Source organism: Petaurus breviceps, unplaced genomic scaffold, assembly GCF_028583685.1.
Source record: "Petaurus breviceps papuanus isolate PSGF00001 unplaced genomic scaffold, PetGlider_PUasm1.0 190, whole genome shotgun sequence".
In the NCBI taxonomy this organism is placed as follows: domain Eukaryota; kingdom Metazoa; phylum Chordata; class Mammalia; order Diprotodontia; family Petauridae; genus Petaurus; species Petaurus breviceps.
In genome coordinates, this window is record NW_027185810.1 from 544730 (window position 1) to 562178 (window position 17449).

The 17449-nt window shown below is 35.7% G+C and overlaps 1 protein-coding gene across 7 annotated transcripts in view; it reads left to right on the plus strand.

Annotated features, from left to right (window-relative positions):
* PHACTR1 (phosphatase and actin regulator 1) overlaps positions 1-17449 on the plus strand; it is a 695847-nt gene that overhangs the window by 518881 nt on the left and 159517 nt on the right. For all 7 annotated transcript variants that reach the window (XM_069092414.1, XM_069092412.1, XM_069092416.1 and 4 more), the window contains one exon: positions 8529-8609. In XM_069092414.1, the coding sequence (XP_068948515.1) occupies positions 8529-8609 (81 nt within the window). The remainder of the gene's footprint in view (positions 1-8528; positions 8610-17449) is intronic.

A 17449-nucleotide genomic window follows, 5' to 3' on the forward strand; every position in this document is an offset into this window, starting at 1 on the left:
TATTTTGAACCTTGGGAATTTGCCTTTCCTTGGCATTACATTACAAGTACATAGTCAGTTTTTGTGTAGGTGCCATGTACCACTAAGAAAAAGGTATATTCCTTTCTATCAGTATTCAGTTTTCTCCAGAGGTCTATCATATCTAACTTTTCTAAAATTCTATTTACCTTCTTAATTTCTTTCTTGTTTATTTTGTGGTTAGATTTAGCTAGTTCTGAGAGAGAGACAGAGAAGTTGAGGTCCCCCACTAGTATAGTTTTGCTGTCTATTTCTTTCTATAACTGACTTAACTTCAGAGAGAAAATTTTGGAACTCAAAATCTTTCACATGCTGAATATTGAAAATTATTTTTACATATAATTGGAAAAAATACTTTTAGCTTTTTTAAAAAAAGAAGCTCTTGAGGCGGCTAGGTGGTGCAGTGAATAGAGCACCAACCCTGGAGTCAGGAGGACCTGAGTTCAAATCTGGTCTCAGACACTTGACATACTTAACTAGCCGTGTGACTTTGGGCAAGTCACTTAACCCCAATTGCCCTCCAAAAAAAAAAAGAAAAGAAGCTATAGAAGGGGAAAAAGAAATAAGGGCTATTATAGGAAAACCTTATCAACTGGAACTTCTTTAGCACTTTACTGAATAATGATGATAGTGATCTCAGTCATGTCTATTTAATATAAAAGGTACTTGGATTTAAAAGTGGAAATCCAACACTCTAATTTTATTAATTTCATTTTTAAAATAAGTTTCTTTGACTTTTTTGCACATATTGTATATCTCAATCATATCTGAATAAATATCTAGTCCTCCCCATCCCCCCAAATTGAATTTTTCTTCTTAATAAATGAAAATATCTTAATAAAAACAGCTAATATACTTGCCATATATCATAATGTATGTAATATTCTGTCCCCTTCATTCTCTACCTTTCTTCCAGAATCAAGACTGGTTATTACAACTTGACTCAGACTTTGACTTTATTTTACTATAGTCATTTATATTCTTCTTATCTGACTTATTTCATTCCACATCACTTCATGCAGAACTTCTCAAAATTCTCTGAATTCTTTATCTTTATAATTTCTTATGGAATAATAGGAGCAGCTAAGTGGTACAATGAATAGAGTGCCAGCCCTGGGGTCAGGAGGACCTACGTTCAAATCCTTCTTCCAACACATGCTAACTGTGTGACCCTGAGAAAGTCACTAAACTCTGATTACCTCAGTTTCCTCATCTGTAAAATGAGAAGAAAATGGCAGATCACTTTAGTATCTTTGCCAAAAACAAACACAAACAACAAAACCTCACTCAACAAGGTCACAAAGAGTCAGACACAGCTGATCACCTGAACAACAAACGACATCATAAAATTACAGCAATTCATATGCTGGAGTTTGTTCAACAATTTCCAAATCCATGAACGTCCACCCTATTTTCAGTTCTTTACTACCATTAAAAAATGCTGCTATGAATACTCTGGCACTTATATGGAACTTTCTTCTTGTCTTTGACCCCCTTAAAACCTCTTCAAATGGGGAAATCAGGCATTAGGGAAGTTGGGTGACCTTTCAAATCAGTTTATCCAGAAAACAGGACATGATTCATATATACTAAAAAGCTGCTCACTTGAATTCCAAATATTAGAAATAGCTTTTAAACATCAGAATGTTCAGGGATGTATCTTGTCTAAAGCCAACAAAGTACAGCTATAAATATGAAATCACTGTATTTTAGGTGGAATTTTTGAGCTATGGTCCAGACTGTAAATCATAGCACCAATTGTGTTGTTGCTACTATCAAATTACTTGTTTTTCATGAGTAAAAGAGCAGCTCTTATACTATAGGCAACTCTTCTTGTGATAAGAGACACAGGTATTCAACTCTCTCTTTTGAATGACGTTAGCTTCCTCTTGTTTGAAAAGGTGATTTTTTTCCCCCTTTCTTTCCTTCCAGCAGAATGAGAACTATATATTGATTTGACCTTGAAAAGTAAAACTGACCAATTTTCCAGTCTGTGCACTTAAACAAGCCTTCTGTCCTAATTCCCAAATGGCCCCAAATACAAAAATCTCTGGAATTCTCTCTGGAATTACTGCTTATGCCTGATGATAAACTTTCCTCTTGGTAGTCATTCACTGTGCAAGCCCTTCTTTGTTTATAGCTGCTCAGTATTTCATCAAAGTTCCCAGACCTTCATGGGGCTGTCTGATGTCCTCCAAATTAGGTGGAAATAAAAAATTTCAATAGACCATGCAAATCTCATTTTCTGGGTCATATGACGGTAGGTTTTGGCCTTTTCCTGATAATGATCCAGGGAGGAGAACTTTAAGCGACAAGGAAAAAATATATATATATATATATATATATGTGTGTGTGTGTGTATACATATATGTGTATATATACGTGTGTCTGTGTGTATATGTATATGTTCTTTAAGAAATGGTATTTTGAAGTAAGGTGTAGCAACAAGCACCCCAGCATCCCCAGGGTGGCTGCCAACACAGGTTCTTAGATTTGCTTTTCTAAAGGAAAGCAACTCAAAATGGGTTAACAATCTTGCTTTAATCAAACATATATCATTTACCTAGTTCAGGGGAAAAAGGTCAGCACCCTGAACTTCAGAGAATACAAACAAGTTACAAACAGACAACAAATACAGAGAAACAGCAGCAGACAGGCTTTCAACTGTCTTGACCGTTACATCCATACCTAGTCAGGGAAGCACCAACATCTGGGTTTTCAAAGCTGGGGGGCTCAACAGCTGCCCAGAGTCTCGTCTGGTCAAATCACATAACTCTTCTCAAAGTGAGCCCCAAAACAAAGCCTCCCATCAGGGTTTATATAGCCTTCCCCTGGCTCAGAGAATGTCACAACTTTCTTGACCCACTGCCCAATCACGGAGCACTAAGGTGTGGGCAATCCTAAAAACAAAGCCTCCCGCCACAGGCTCCAGGTGCACTTAAGCCTATCAAAGGGCCTAGGAGCAGGGAAGATCTTAAATTCCCATTCCCATATCATAAAGGTATCACTTAAAATTTACAATCTGTTTTCCCCTTGCATTGCTTGTCCCTCTTTCCCCACTTCTAATATATCGTAGAGGGTAAGAGGAAAGAATAAACATTTATGTAGCACATACTATATGCCAGGCACTCAGCTAAGTCCTTTACAAATAGTATGTCATGTGATCCCCACAATGACCCTAAAAGAGAGGTGCTCTCATTATCCTTATTTTGCAGTTGAAGAAAACTGAATCAGACAGAGATTAAGTGACTTGCCCAGGGTCTCACAGCTGGCAAGTGTTTGAGGATGTATTTAAACTCAGGTCTTCTGGACTCTAGGCTAGACACTCTCTCCACTCAAACACCAGCTGCCTCTAGTATTTGTATGATATTTTTCTAAGCTATGGGCAGCTACATGGCTCAGTGGATACAGCGCCAGGCCTGGAGGCAGGAGGACTCATCTTCCTAAGTCCAAATCTGGCCTCAGACACTTGCTAGCTGTGTGACCCTGGACAAGACGCGTCACTGTTTGCCTCAGTTTCCTCACCTGTCAAATGAGCTGGAGAAGGAAATGACTGACCACTCCAGTATCTCTGCCAAGAAAACCCCAAATGAGGTCATGAAGAGTCAAACATGACTGAAAAACAAATGAACAGCAACACACTGGGAAAGGTAGTGTTTTATAATGAAAAGAACCCTAGACTTGGAGTCAGGAAATCTATATTTGAATCCCACCTCTAAAGCTTAATAACTCTTTGATGCTGAGTAAATCCATTGACCTCACTGAGTCCCAGTTTCTTCATCTATCAATAAGGCAAATGATCCTTTTACCAACTACCTTATAAGACATTTAAGAGAAAGCAGCTATTTCAACTTAAATCACTAATATGAATCTAATATATTATTACTTCTAGTAAGACCATATAACCAATTCAGATGCCTGTAAATCTCATTTTATAGACATGAAAATTTCTATATTTCTCAGTTAAAAAAATTATGAGCCATTAAAATTATTCTTTATCCAATATTAATATATAATAATTTTAAAGGCCAGAATATTATATATATATATGTGTGTGTGTATGTTTATGTATGTATATATAATATAATCTATTATTTAGATTTTTTTCTAACTGCATGACTCTTGAAATAGAATCTTTTTTAAAGCCAGCTTATCTTGATTTAGATTTTTTTCTATCTGTATGACCCTTGAGATAGTGTGTTTCATGCTTTGCTGAAGGTTTATTTATCTGTGTTGATATTACAGTCTGTTCTAACAAATTGCCTTCAGCAGGCTGGAAATTTAGTTCTTTCCTGATGAGAGAGGTTTAGGGTTGTTTTTTTAATACTGCATGCCTGCCATCTGGTCTAGGATATTTACAAATATTCATATGGGGGAGGTGGTATCAAATTTCTAATTTCTCTACTGTGATTCCTCTGGTTAATTATTTTTCAAAGTTGTTCAAGTACCTTTATTTGGGGTTGCTTTTATTTGGGAGGTTATAAATCATGACTCCTATTTTAGTGTGAGCCTCTCTCTTCTGTTCAATTTGCAGTGTTTTTGATTAGTTTTTGATTAGCTCTCTTAATTATGTGCTAAGGGAGCCAATTTAATTTCATTTTCTTTTTGACACATTCCATTGTCCTTTAGTGGACATCTGTTCATACTATGGTCATCATGTTCCATACAGCTCTAGGTATCATTTTTCAAAGTATAATATTAAAGTGATGCCTGCATTTTAGAATGGATTTTCAGCCTTAAAATATATATATGGAAGATTCTTTTTAGCCTCCTTATCTGTTACACACATTTCTCTTCCCACATGCCAGATTGTCAGAACCAACTCCACCCTCTCTCCCAACATCAAATCAAAATCATTTTCCCTTCGCTACTAGAGTGGGTAGAAGAGGCACTTCTTTTCTGGTTTAGACAGTTGGTTTCAGCTCCCCACCTTTTCAATAGGTGCCAAATCCATTGCTTTTCTCTTCTTACCTCACCCTGCTTCCTCCAGACTCTTCTTTTCTTTTACCTTGTTAGACCTTGAGCTCCTTGAGAGCAGGGATTATTTTTTTTAACCTTGTTTGTATCTCCATGCTTAGTCCCTGACATTTAGTAGACACAACCAACCCGTTGATATTTTTCTCTTCACTTCTTTCCCCTCCTCAATTTGATTCAACAAGCATCTATTAAGTTCTAGATACAAATAATAATAATGATAATGATAATGCTAGTAACTGGACCTCATTAGCAAAGTCCTAGTACAGCAGATACTCTTCAAGATGGACAGAAGGATTACCATTATTTTGACTGGGAAGGAAGGTAACTATCATAGCTTATTTCTTCCCCATCCCAAGTCTTCTTTCCCTTTTATTTTGTGGGGGTTTTAAAAATATAATATTACTTTGAAATATTCAGAGACAGGTGACTTGGAGTCTCTTTTTTGCCCCTAATTTATGTTCCTTTTTAGGGCAGTGGTGATGTTGTCTTTGAAGCTATAGTAATTAGCTATTTTGTAATTTTATAAGTGGCACTGAAAATAGCCTCACAAGATAAGAATTGTGTGTGAATTATTTGAAATGAGAAGTGTGAAGTACCTTAGATGGAAGGTGATATTAGAGACATTAAACTAGGAGAGGAACATTATATGTTAGATAATTGAAGCAAGATCAAAAAGAACTCCAGGGACTGGAACAAAAGGTCAAATTAAATAATCAGGTGAAAATTAGTAAAAAATAAGTAGAAAAAGGGAGGAAGAAGAGAGAAGGAAAAGCCACGGGGATTAACAACTGAACATTGGGCAATTTCATTTAGGTGGTAGGGTTGGCAGTCAGACTGTAAGAATTTGGGAAATGCCTAAGTTTTTTTTAAATTAAATTTATTTATTTTTAGTTTTCAACATTCACTTCCAAAAGTTTTAAATTTTCTCCCCCTCCCTCTCCCTTCCCTTCCCAAGATGGCATGCAATCTGATATAGGCTCTACATATACATTCCTATTAAACATTTTCACATTAGTCGTGTTATATAGAAGAAGTAGAATGAATGGGAGAAACCATGAGAAAGGAAAAAGCAAAACAAAATAGTCGGTTTCTCTCTGCATTCAGACTCCATAGTTCTTTGGATGCGGATGGCATTTTCCATCATGAGTCCTTCAGAAAAAAATTTGTTTCAGGTTCTTACATTGCTGAGAAGGGCTAAGTCTATCCAAGTCAGTCAGGAAGTGAATAAGTTTTGAAATACTGTAGACAGTAAGGAGAGATGGTCCCTTCTAGGAGCTTGGCAGTGAAAGAAAGAGAGATGTAAGATGACAGCCTGAGTGAATGGTAAATTCACCTGAGTTCACCTGAACAGTTTGAAAGAAATCTTTTAAGAAACCTAAACATGCCTGTGGGTAAGGAGCCAGCAGATAGGGAGAGATTGAAGATGAACAAGAAAGAAGGAATGATTGACAGGGTAAACTTCTTCAGGAAACAGGAGAAGATGGGATAGACAGCTCCAGCAAGGAGAGACAACAGTAGAAAGTAATCACCCGTCTCTTTGCCAAAGTTGTTAAGGTTTTGGAGCAAAGGAGTAACATGTCCAGATATGTATGTAAGTGAGATTAGTCTGGTACCATGATGAAAGGTGGATTGGAGGGGAGAAAGAGTGAAGGTAAGAAGACCTACTTAGGAACTATTTTCTTATAGTAAATTCAAATAGGTGGGAATAGGATGGAGAACAGAAACTACACAGAGGTGCCAACATGTGTTGTTTCTGCTTTCTCACTGTAGAAACCACTTTTCCTATATTTCAGCCTTCATCTGTCAAGCTGTACTACTACCATGTAACTTAAGCAGGCCCCTGGGCCTCAATTTAAGTGGTACATATCATGTGGACCAATTCCCTAGATACACACATACAGACACAATTGTTATAGGGGCAAAGGCAGGACTCTCTGGGCCATTGGCATGCTTACCCTCCTTGGTGGACTGGGCTTTTTGCCACTGCCACTAGCATCCCCATACTACTCAGTGGAATTCGCCCAGTTTAAAGAAATTTTAGTTATATCTCTGAGGAGCAAAGGGTACAGAGAAAAAAATATTTTAGCTTTAACTGATTGCAAGTTTCCCCATAACAAATATGATGCTGGGCTTAAATTTTATGACTTAAAAGTAAGATTTCAACAACAACAAAAAGCTTAGAGATCATTTGTTTATAGATTAGGAAACCAATTCATGAAGTTAAGTGACTTGTCTAAGGTCACACTAGCTCATAACACTTAGAACATAATTAGTCAACAAGCATTTTCTAAACACTTACTCTGTTCTAGGTTTTGTACTACATGCTAGGGGTATAAAGAAAGGCAAAAAACAGTCCCAGCCCTCTAGAAATTGATCTTCTAATGGGGAGACAATATGTAAATAGCTAGTTACATATAAGATGTATACAGAGTAGGTCTTCTAATTGCTAGGATAATGCTGTAATATAAATTCAGACTTGGGATGTTATTACCTTTTACCACTCTTATTACCACCTTTTTGAACTAATTGTAAGAAATAGCTTTCAAGTAGGTCTCCTTACATTTATTCTTTCTCTTCCCCATCTTGTTTATGAATAAGTCATTTTCTTTTCTCATTTTATAAGTCACTTTTGTTAAAGGCTAATTGCTTTTTATAAAATTGTTGTGGGGCAGCTAGGTAATGTAGTGGGTAGAGCACCAAAGTCAGGAGGACCTAAGTTCAAAACTGGCCTCAGAGACTAACTGTGTGACCCTGGACAAGTCACTTAACCCTGATTGCCCCCCCAAAAGTTGTTGAGCTTCTTAGCCTGAAAAAAGATTTAACCAAATTATCTATCACATTCAACTCTGCAAAGCTGCTACTGGCAGTGACTAGGACAAATTTCTTTATTCCACAGGTTAAAACATGGCTCCAGGACTTCCTTTCAGTCAGTGCCCCTAGCTTTTTGGCCTTGCTTTGCCATTTTTCCTGCTCCTAGCTTCACACTCCTAGGCTTTTTTCCACTTGAATACATCTCTATTACTCCCGCTGTTCCAAGGAGAACATCTCCTCTCCCTGCCTGACCCCCTACTTGCAAGCTCTCCTGAACTTTTGGCTCTGGTGAGTGATGGTGGAAGCTTTTTGTTATGGCATGCAGTTCATTCCATGCCTAGTTGCTCTGAAGATGAGCCAAATAGCAGAAGAGCCACAGGTGGGACATGCCACAGGCCTGTGTTGTTCTACCCCCTCCTGCTACCCTCAGACTTTACTCCTGACCCTCTAAAGTTGAAACAAAGGAGTCGACACCTCCACATTGATTTTCGATTTTCAAACTATTGGGGAGGGGGTGGCAGGGAGAAAGGAAGCATGGACTAAGTGGGAAATAATGCATATGTACTAGAGGTTTCAAAGAAAAATGCCATCTGTGAAGAGATGTCATGAACAGGAACAATGTGTGATGAATTGGCGTGCTGAACTTAGCTTGTTAAAATGGGATTGTTTTTTTCAATGTGCTTGTGCCGATTCAAACCTGTTTCTCTGTCATTTCCTCATAGCTCTGGAAAGAAAAATCTCAATGCGACAAAGCAGAGAGGAGCTTATAAAGCGAGGGGTCTTGAAGGAAATCTATGATAAAGGTAAGAGGAATCAGTCTTCTTTACAACTAATAAATGGAGACATGGTGTGTGTGGATGTGTGTTCATGGAATCTCAGAGTCAGAAGGGACCTCAAAAGTCATCTGACCCAACCCATTCTTGAATTCCTTCTATAACATTCTGATGATTAAATAGTAATCTCCCAAAGACAGGGAGCTCACTGCTTCCTAGTACAATCCATATCACTTTTGGAGAGCTTACTTTTCAGTAAGTTTTTCCTTATGTTAAGTCAAGAGGCAACATGGAGTAGTAGAGATTGAGCTGGTCTCAGAGTTGTGAGCACATGGTTTCAAATCCCACCTTGTCAGTGTCTGACACATTGTAGGCACTTAATAAATTAATTAATTTCATGACCTTGGGCAAGTCACTTAATCTCTCTGTGCTTCAGTTTTCTCTTCTGTAAAAAGATGGAGTTGGACACAATAGTTCCCAAATGCTCTAAATCTAGGGTTCTGTGAATGATGATATTCCTTCAAACCACTCATATCCACTAATTCTCCAGGGCCAATCAAAACAAATCAAATCTCTTTTTCACATGCTGACCTCTCAAAGATATAAAGATAACTTTGTTTTCCAGAGAATTGTCTCTTCTTTAGGACAAATAGCCCAGTTCTTTCAGTCGGTCTTCTTATATAACATGATTTCAAATGCCTTGTTGATCTTTTTCTTAATAAGCTCTGGCCTATTGATGCTCTCTCTAAAATATGGTATGTAGAATTGAACCCAGGAGTCCAAATGCAATCTGACCAAGACACAGCACAGTGGAACCATCTGACCTTGACTTCTCAAAGGTTGTGAAAAGCTTCAAATTCAGGGTTGATAATGAACAGTGTCAATGTGGACTAGATAAGCAGAATTTGGAGAGGTTCATTATCAGAATGTTGGCCAAAGTGATGAATTTTTGTAGCCACAACCCACAGAGGCTGCCTCCTGAGGCATGGAGGGGCTATGATCTTTGTTGGTGGGGGCAGTTCCCATACTGATGATAGCATGAATCTTTTGCCAGCCTCAGTTTCATTTGGTCAAGTTATTTTGCATAAGGATTTATAGTACTGAAATATTAAAGAGATAGTAGAATAGAAAAATGGTTATTATCCTTGTGGACAAGAATTGTACAAATTGATTTGGCCATAGAATATTTTGGGATTTAGAATATACTGATGGAACCCATAAATGCTAGTCTGGAAGACTTTAGAGGATAGAAAGGAGTAACCCAGGATAAGGGAAATGGGGAAAATCTGGGGTCAATAATAGGGGAATTTCAACCAAATTAGAATATGCATTAAGGGGTATAAACATAATCCACAATAAATATTTTAAAGAGGACCTCCTGGGGACCCATTAAAGAAACTAGGGATATTTAATGTGGAAAAGAACACTCTGGATCTCAAGGGTTGTCATGGGAATGGAGAATCTCCTTTACCACAGAGGCCTTAACTAGGAATAGTAAATAGAAGTTGGAGAGAGATTGATTTGGGTTCATTGTAAGGAAAAACTATCTAAAAATTAAAGACACTGAAAGGTAGAATGTGTTGTCTGGACAATTGGTGGGTTTCCACTTCAAAATTTTAGTCAAAGAGTAAATTCCACTTGTTAGAAGTGCTGTTGAGAGGATAATAGTTGAGATAGGGTTTAAGCTACTAGTCCCTTCCAACTTCTGAAATTTGTGATTCTAATATAACTAACATTGAAATTGCCTTACGGCTCTCTTATGGTTCTTTTAAATATAATAAGTTCTTCAGGACATTGTAAGAAGTGTTGATGGAGACCATATACTCATCTTATACTAAATGTATTCATCTTTTACTAGAGAGAATAATAAGCTTCACCTGTTGTTTTTTCGCCACTGTCTAATGACCATATGATGAAAGAAATGATTATGCACAGCTGGGTTAAAATTCAAATACTTTCGCTTTGGGAGAGATATATTGGCATAAACTCCTTACAACAAATGTTAAAAATCCATAGCACCTGGAATTATCATTATAGATTAGGTATTGGGTTGGGGGCAATTTCTACATCTTGAGTATGAATAATTATGAGAGAGACAGAGACAGAAAGACACACAGACAGAGATAGAGAGAGGAATATTTGATAGGTACTTTGCCTAAAAGAAATGCAAACAAATGATAGATAAAGTAGCAGCTACCTTAGTGACAGAATGAAATTACTGATAAAAGTAGTTTGGAAATTTCCAAAATTTTAAAGGTAATTTCTAAAATTATTATAGACTACAGGGACTAAAAGGAATCTCAAGGGAAACTGAGTTTATCCTCTTATCTGCAGGCAGAACAGCAAAGAAAATCACCTAAGCATGAGGGGTGTTTATATTGTTACTAAAAGCTCTTCCAAGAACAAGTCATAACTTCATTGATTCATTCCAGCTCCCTGGGCTCTCATATCATCTTGGAGCCCTCTTTCAAAGTCTAACTTAAATCCTCCATGCTACTAGCTAATGTTTTTTCCTTCTACTTCTATCCTTAGAAGAGAGAAAGGACAGGTAACTGTGCATAATGACGTATAATGGCCCTTAATGTTTTTGAAGATGAGAGAGTGTTTGTAAAGTGCTTTACCAACTGTAAAACGCTGTATAAATTTAAACTATTATAATTTATTACCATCCTTGCTCTCATCCAGTTATATAACTGAATTTCCCTTAGCTTTTCTTTTTGCCAGCCTCAGTAATTCACTCAGCTTATAAATTTAATAGGAGTAAGCTAATTTAGTGAAAAACTACCCTGTAGAATATTTTAAAGAAATGTAATTTTATTTACTCTTAAGTATATCTAGTAAATAACACTAGGCTCCCTAAATATTGTATAGTAGAGAAACTAATTTAATGAAATCACAGAATTTCAGAATCAGAACAAAGCTTAGAAATCATCTAGTCACTTTAGAAATGAGGAAGCTGAGACCCAGAGAATTTAAATGAATTAGAATATTTTATACTGGCAGAATTAGGAGGAGGACTCAAGTATCTTGAGTCCTTATTGTCTTTTTACGACACCATCCTAATTCTGCTCTGAAGTCTTGTTCTTAAAAGAGGGATTCTTAATCTTTTTTGACAGTCCAGTGAAGCCTAGGTACCTCTTCTCAGAATAAATGGTGTGTTGCATATATTCATAATAGAAGGAAATGATAAATTTCAATAAAAGGTTAGTGAAAATAAAGAAGTATATTTTTCTCCTCTATCTTCATAGATATCTCCCTAGTCCCTGAAATCTATTGATGGGTCCCACATTAAAAACCTCTACCTTTTTTTTGGAATATTTTCCAATTTACATTTAAAAAGAATTGTCATTCTTTTTTTTAAAGTTTTGACTTCCAAATTCTCTTCTCCATCCCTCACTCCCCTATTTCCTTCCTGAGACAGTAAGTAGTTTATGTTATGTATGTTTGTAGTAGCAAAGAGTTGGAAATTGGAGGAGACATCCATCACTTGGGAAATGACTAAACAAATTATGGTATATGATTATAATGGAATACTATTGTGCTATAAGAAATGATGAGCAGGTGGATTTCAGAAAAACCTGTAAAGACTTACATGAACTGATAAAAAGTGAAGTGAGCAGAACCAGAAGCTCATTGTACACAGCAACAGCAGTATGAATATCAGCTGTGAATGACTTAGCTATTCTCAGCAATACAATCATCTAAGACAATTCCAAAGGACTAATGATGCAAAATGTGATTCACCTCCAGAAAAAGATCTTATGGAGTCTGAATGTAAATCGAAGCATGTATAACATACATACATGTGCAATCACAAAAAACATATTTCCATATTAGTCATGTTGTGAAAGAAAACACAGACAAAAAATGACAAAAAAATTAAGTGAAAAAATAGTATGCTTCAATAGTATTCCATTACAATCACATACCATAATTTGTTCAGCCATTCCCCAAGTGATGGATAACCACTCAATTTACAACTCTTTGCTACTACAAAAAAAAAGCTGGCACATTTTTATACAAGTAGGACTTTCTCACTTTTTAAAAATCTCTTTGAGATACAGACCTAGTAGTGGTATTGCTGGATAAAATGGTATGCACAATTTTATAACCTGTTGGACATAGTCCCATATTGTTTTCAAGAATGGTTAGATCAGGGGTGGCTAGGTGGCACAGTGAATAGAGCACCAGCCCTGGAGTCAGGAGGACTTGAGTTCAAATCCGGCCTGAGACACTTGACACACTTACTAGCTGTGTGACTTTGGGCAAGTCACTTAACCCCAATTGCCCTCCAAAAAGCAAAAAAAGAAAAAAGAATGGTTAGATCAGTTCACAATCCCAGCAGTGCATTAGTGCCCCAATTTTCCTACATCCCCTCCAACATTTATCCTTTTCCTTTTCTTTTTCTTTTACTTTTACTGGTATGTGATTGTAATGGAATACTATTGAAGCATACTATTTTTTCACTTAATTTTTTTGTCATTTTTTTGTCTGTGTTTTCTTTCACAACATGACTAATATGGAAATATGTTTTTTGTGATTGCACATGTATGTATGTTATACATGCTTCGATTTATATTCAGACTCCATAAGATCTTTTTCTGGAGGTGAATCACATTTTGTATCATTAGTCCTTTGGAATTGTCTTAGATGATTGTATTGCTGAGAATAGCTAAGTCATTCACAGCTGATATTCATACTGCTGTTGCTGTGTACAATGAGCTTCTGGTTCTGCTCACTTCACTTTTTATCAGTTCATGTAAGTCTTTACAGGTTTTTCTGAAATCCACCTGCTCATCATTTCTTATAGCACAATAGTATTCCATTATAATCATATACCATAATTTGTTTAGTCATTTCCCAAGTGATGGATGTCTCCTCCAATTTCCAACTCTTTGCTACTACAAACATACATAACATAAATTACTTACTGTCTCAGGAAGGAAATAGGGAAGAGAGTGAGGGAGAATAGAACTTGGAAGTCAAAACTTTAAAAAAAGAATGACAATTCTTTTTAAATATAAATGGGAAAATATTCCAAAAAAAAAAAGGTAGAGGTTCTTAATGTGGGATCCATCAGTAGATTTCAGGGACTAGGAAGATATCTATGAAGATAGAGGAGAAAAATATACTTCTTTATTTTCACTAACCTTTTATTGAAATTTATCATTTCTTTCTATTATGAATATATGCAACACACCATTTATTCTGAGAAGAGGTACCTAGGCTTCACTGGACTGCCAAAAAAAAGATTAAGAACCTCTCTTTTAAGAACAAGACCTTCAGAGCAGAATTAGGATGGTGTCGTAAAAAGACAATAAGGACTCGAGATACTTGAATTCTCCTCCTAATTCTGCCAGTATAAAATATTCTAATTCATTTAAATTCTCTGGGTCTCAGCTTCCTTTTCTGTCATATTAGCCAATCTGAAAGGTGCAAGATGGTACCACAGAGTTGTTTTAATCTGCATTTCTCTAATTAATAGTTATTCAGAGGATTTCTTCATATGACTGTAGATAACTTTGATTTCTTCATTTGAAAACTGCCTGTTCATATCCTTTGACCATTTATCAATTAAAGAATGACTTGGATTCTTATAAATTTGATTCTATTCTCTATTTAAGAAATGAGGTCTTGGGGCAGGTAGGTGGCACAGTGAATAGAACGCCAGCCCTGGAGTCAGGAGGACCTGAGTTTAAATCCAGCCTCAGACACAACACAAAAACTAGCTATGTGACCTTGGGTAAGTCACTTAGCCCCAAATGCCCTACCTTCCACCCCTCCAAAAAGCAAAAATAGAAAGAGAGAAATGAGGTCTTTACCAGAGAAACTTGTTTTTAAAAAATTCCCAGATTTCTGCTTTCTTTCTAGTCTTGGTTGCATTAGTTTTGTTTGTGCAAAAACTTTTTAATATAATCAAAATTATCCATTTCACATCTTGTAATGTTCTCTGTCTCTTATTTGGTCATAAATTCTTCCCTTATCCATAATTTTGACAGGTAAACTATTCCTTGCTCCACTAATTTATTTATGATATCACCCTTTATGTCCAATTATATAATCATTTTGACCTTATCTTGATATACAGTATGAGATGCTGGTCTACACCTAATATCTACTGTACTGTTTTTCACTTTTCCCAGTGGTTTTTGTAAAATAATGAGTTTCTTGTCCCAAAAGCTTGGATCTTTGTGTTTATCAAACACTATGGTCATTTACTGCTGTGTATTATGTACCTAATCTATTCCACTGATCCACCACTCTATTTCTTAGTCAGTACTATATTGTTTCAATAATTACTGCTTTATAATATGATTTGAGATCTGGTACAGCTAGGTAGCTTTCCTTCACATTTTTTCATTAATTCCTTTGAAATTCTTGACCTTTTGTTCTTCCAGATGAATTTTGTTATAATTGTTTTCTAGCTCTATAAAATAATTTTGGGTATTTTGATTAATATGGCATTGAATAAGTAAATTAATTTAAGTAGAATTGTTATTTTTATTGTATTGGCTTGGCCTACCCATGAGCAATTTATATTTCTCTAGCTTTTTAGATATAATCTCATTTGTGTGAAAAGTGTTTCAAAATTGTGTTCATATAGTTCCTGGGTTTGTCTTGGCAGGTAGACTCTTAAGTATTTTATGTTGTCTACAGTGATTTTAAATAGAATTTCTTTCTATCTCTTGCTACTGGACTTTGTTGGTAATATATAGAAATGCTGATGATTTTTGTCAGTTTATTTTATATCATACTATTCTGCTAAAGTTTTTAATTTCAATTAGTTTTTAGTTGATTCTCTAGGATTTTTTAAGTATACCATCATATCATCTGAAAAAAGTGATAGTTTTGTTTCTTCATTGCTTATTATTTTTCCTTCAATATCTTTTTCTTCTCTTATTGCCATGGCTAACATTTATAATATAATATTAGCCAATAGTGATAATAGGCATCCTTTCTTCACCCCCTGATCTTATTGGGAAAGCTTCTAACTTATCCACATTTTAGATAATGCTTGCTGATTGTTTTAGGTACTACTTAACATTTTAAGGAGCATTCCCTTTATTCCTATACTTTCTAATGTTTTTAATAGGAATAGTTGCTGTATCTTGTCAAAAGCTTTTTCAGCATCTATTGAGATAATCTTATAATTACTGTTAGTTTTATTATTGATAGTTTTCCTAATATTGAACTTTCCTAGTATAAATCCTGGTCAAAGTGTATGGCTCTTGTTGTATATTGCAATAATCTCTTTGCTAGTATTTTATTTTATTTTAAATTTTTGCATCAATATGCATTAGGGAAATTGGTCTGTAGTTTTCTTTGGTTTTGCTCTTCTTGGTTTATATATTAGCACCATATTAATTCTGTAAAAAGAATTTGATAGGACTCCTTTGCCTATTTTTCCAAATAGTTTGTATAGTATTGGAATTAATTGTTCTTTAAATATTTGGTAGAATTCACTTGTGCATCCATCTGGCCTGGGGAATTTTTCCTTAGGGAGTTCATTGATGGCTTGTTCAATTTCGTTTTTCCAAAATGAGATTATTTCAGTATTCTCTTTTCTCTTCTGTTTATTTGAGCAATTTATGCTTTTATAAATATTCATCCCCAATTGCCATCCAAAAAGCAAAAAAAAAGGGTGGGGGGGGAAGACAGCTAGGTGGTGCAGTGCCAGTCCTGGAGTCAGGAGGACCTAAATATTCATCCATTTTACTTAGAATATCAAATTCTTTGGTATATAATTTGACAAAATAGTTCCTAAGAGTTGCTATAATTTCCTCTTCATTGGTGCTGAATTCACCTTTTTTCATTTCTGGCACTGGTAATTTGGTTTTCTTCTTTTTTTATCAAATTAACCAATGGCATATCTATTTCATGGTGCATTTTTTTCATAAAACCATCTTGTAGTTTTATTTATTCATTCAGTGGTTTTCTTTTAATTTTATTAATTTATTTTTTAATTATCAGGATTTCCAATTAAGTGCTTAACTAGAGATTTTAAATTTGTTCTTTTTCTAATTTTTTTAGTTGCATGCCTAATCCTTCATCTGTTCTTTCTCTATTTTATTAATATAAGGATTCAGAGATAAAAATTTTCCCCTACTATTTTGACTGCATACCATAAATTTTGATAATTGTCTTACTGTTGTCATTCTCTTTAATGAAATTAGGCATCATTTCTATGATTTGTTCTTTGACCAACTCACTATTGGTGTTGGGGTTGTTTTTTTGGAGGGGGGAAGGCAAGGCAATTGGGGTTAAGTGACTTGCCCAAGGTCACACAGCTAGTGAGTGTGTCATGTGTCTGAGGCCGGATTTGAACTCAGGTCCTCCTGACTCCAGGGCCAATGCTCTAGTCACTGTGCCACCTAGCTGCCCCTGATCTAACCATTCTTAAAAGCAATATGGGACTATGTTCAACAGGTAATAAAATTGTGCATACCATTTTATCCAGCAATACCACTACTAGGTCTGTATCTCAAAGAGATTTTTAAAAAGTGAGAAAGTCCTGCCTCTACCAACTGCTTCTTTAAAAACAACTGAACAACAAAAAAATCATTCCTCTGGACCAGCATGATGATCAGAATAGAACTAAATGGAAAATAGTAGAATAGAATACACTTTTATCTTCTCAGGCTAACTCTCTCATTTTTATAGTTGGAAATCCAAAAAGATGAAATGACTTGCCCAGAGTCATAGACCTATTAAGTGGCAAAGTTCATACTAGTACTCAGGTATCTTGATTCCTAATCCTTTCCTAACACTAATTCCAAACACTTTCTATACTCCATAAAATGTTGTCCTGTAGTTTCCACAGCTTTAAGAACAGGGCAAGAAGATAAAACCAAGCTTTATTCTTCTTCTTT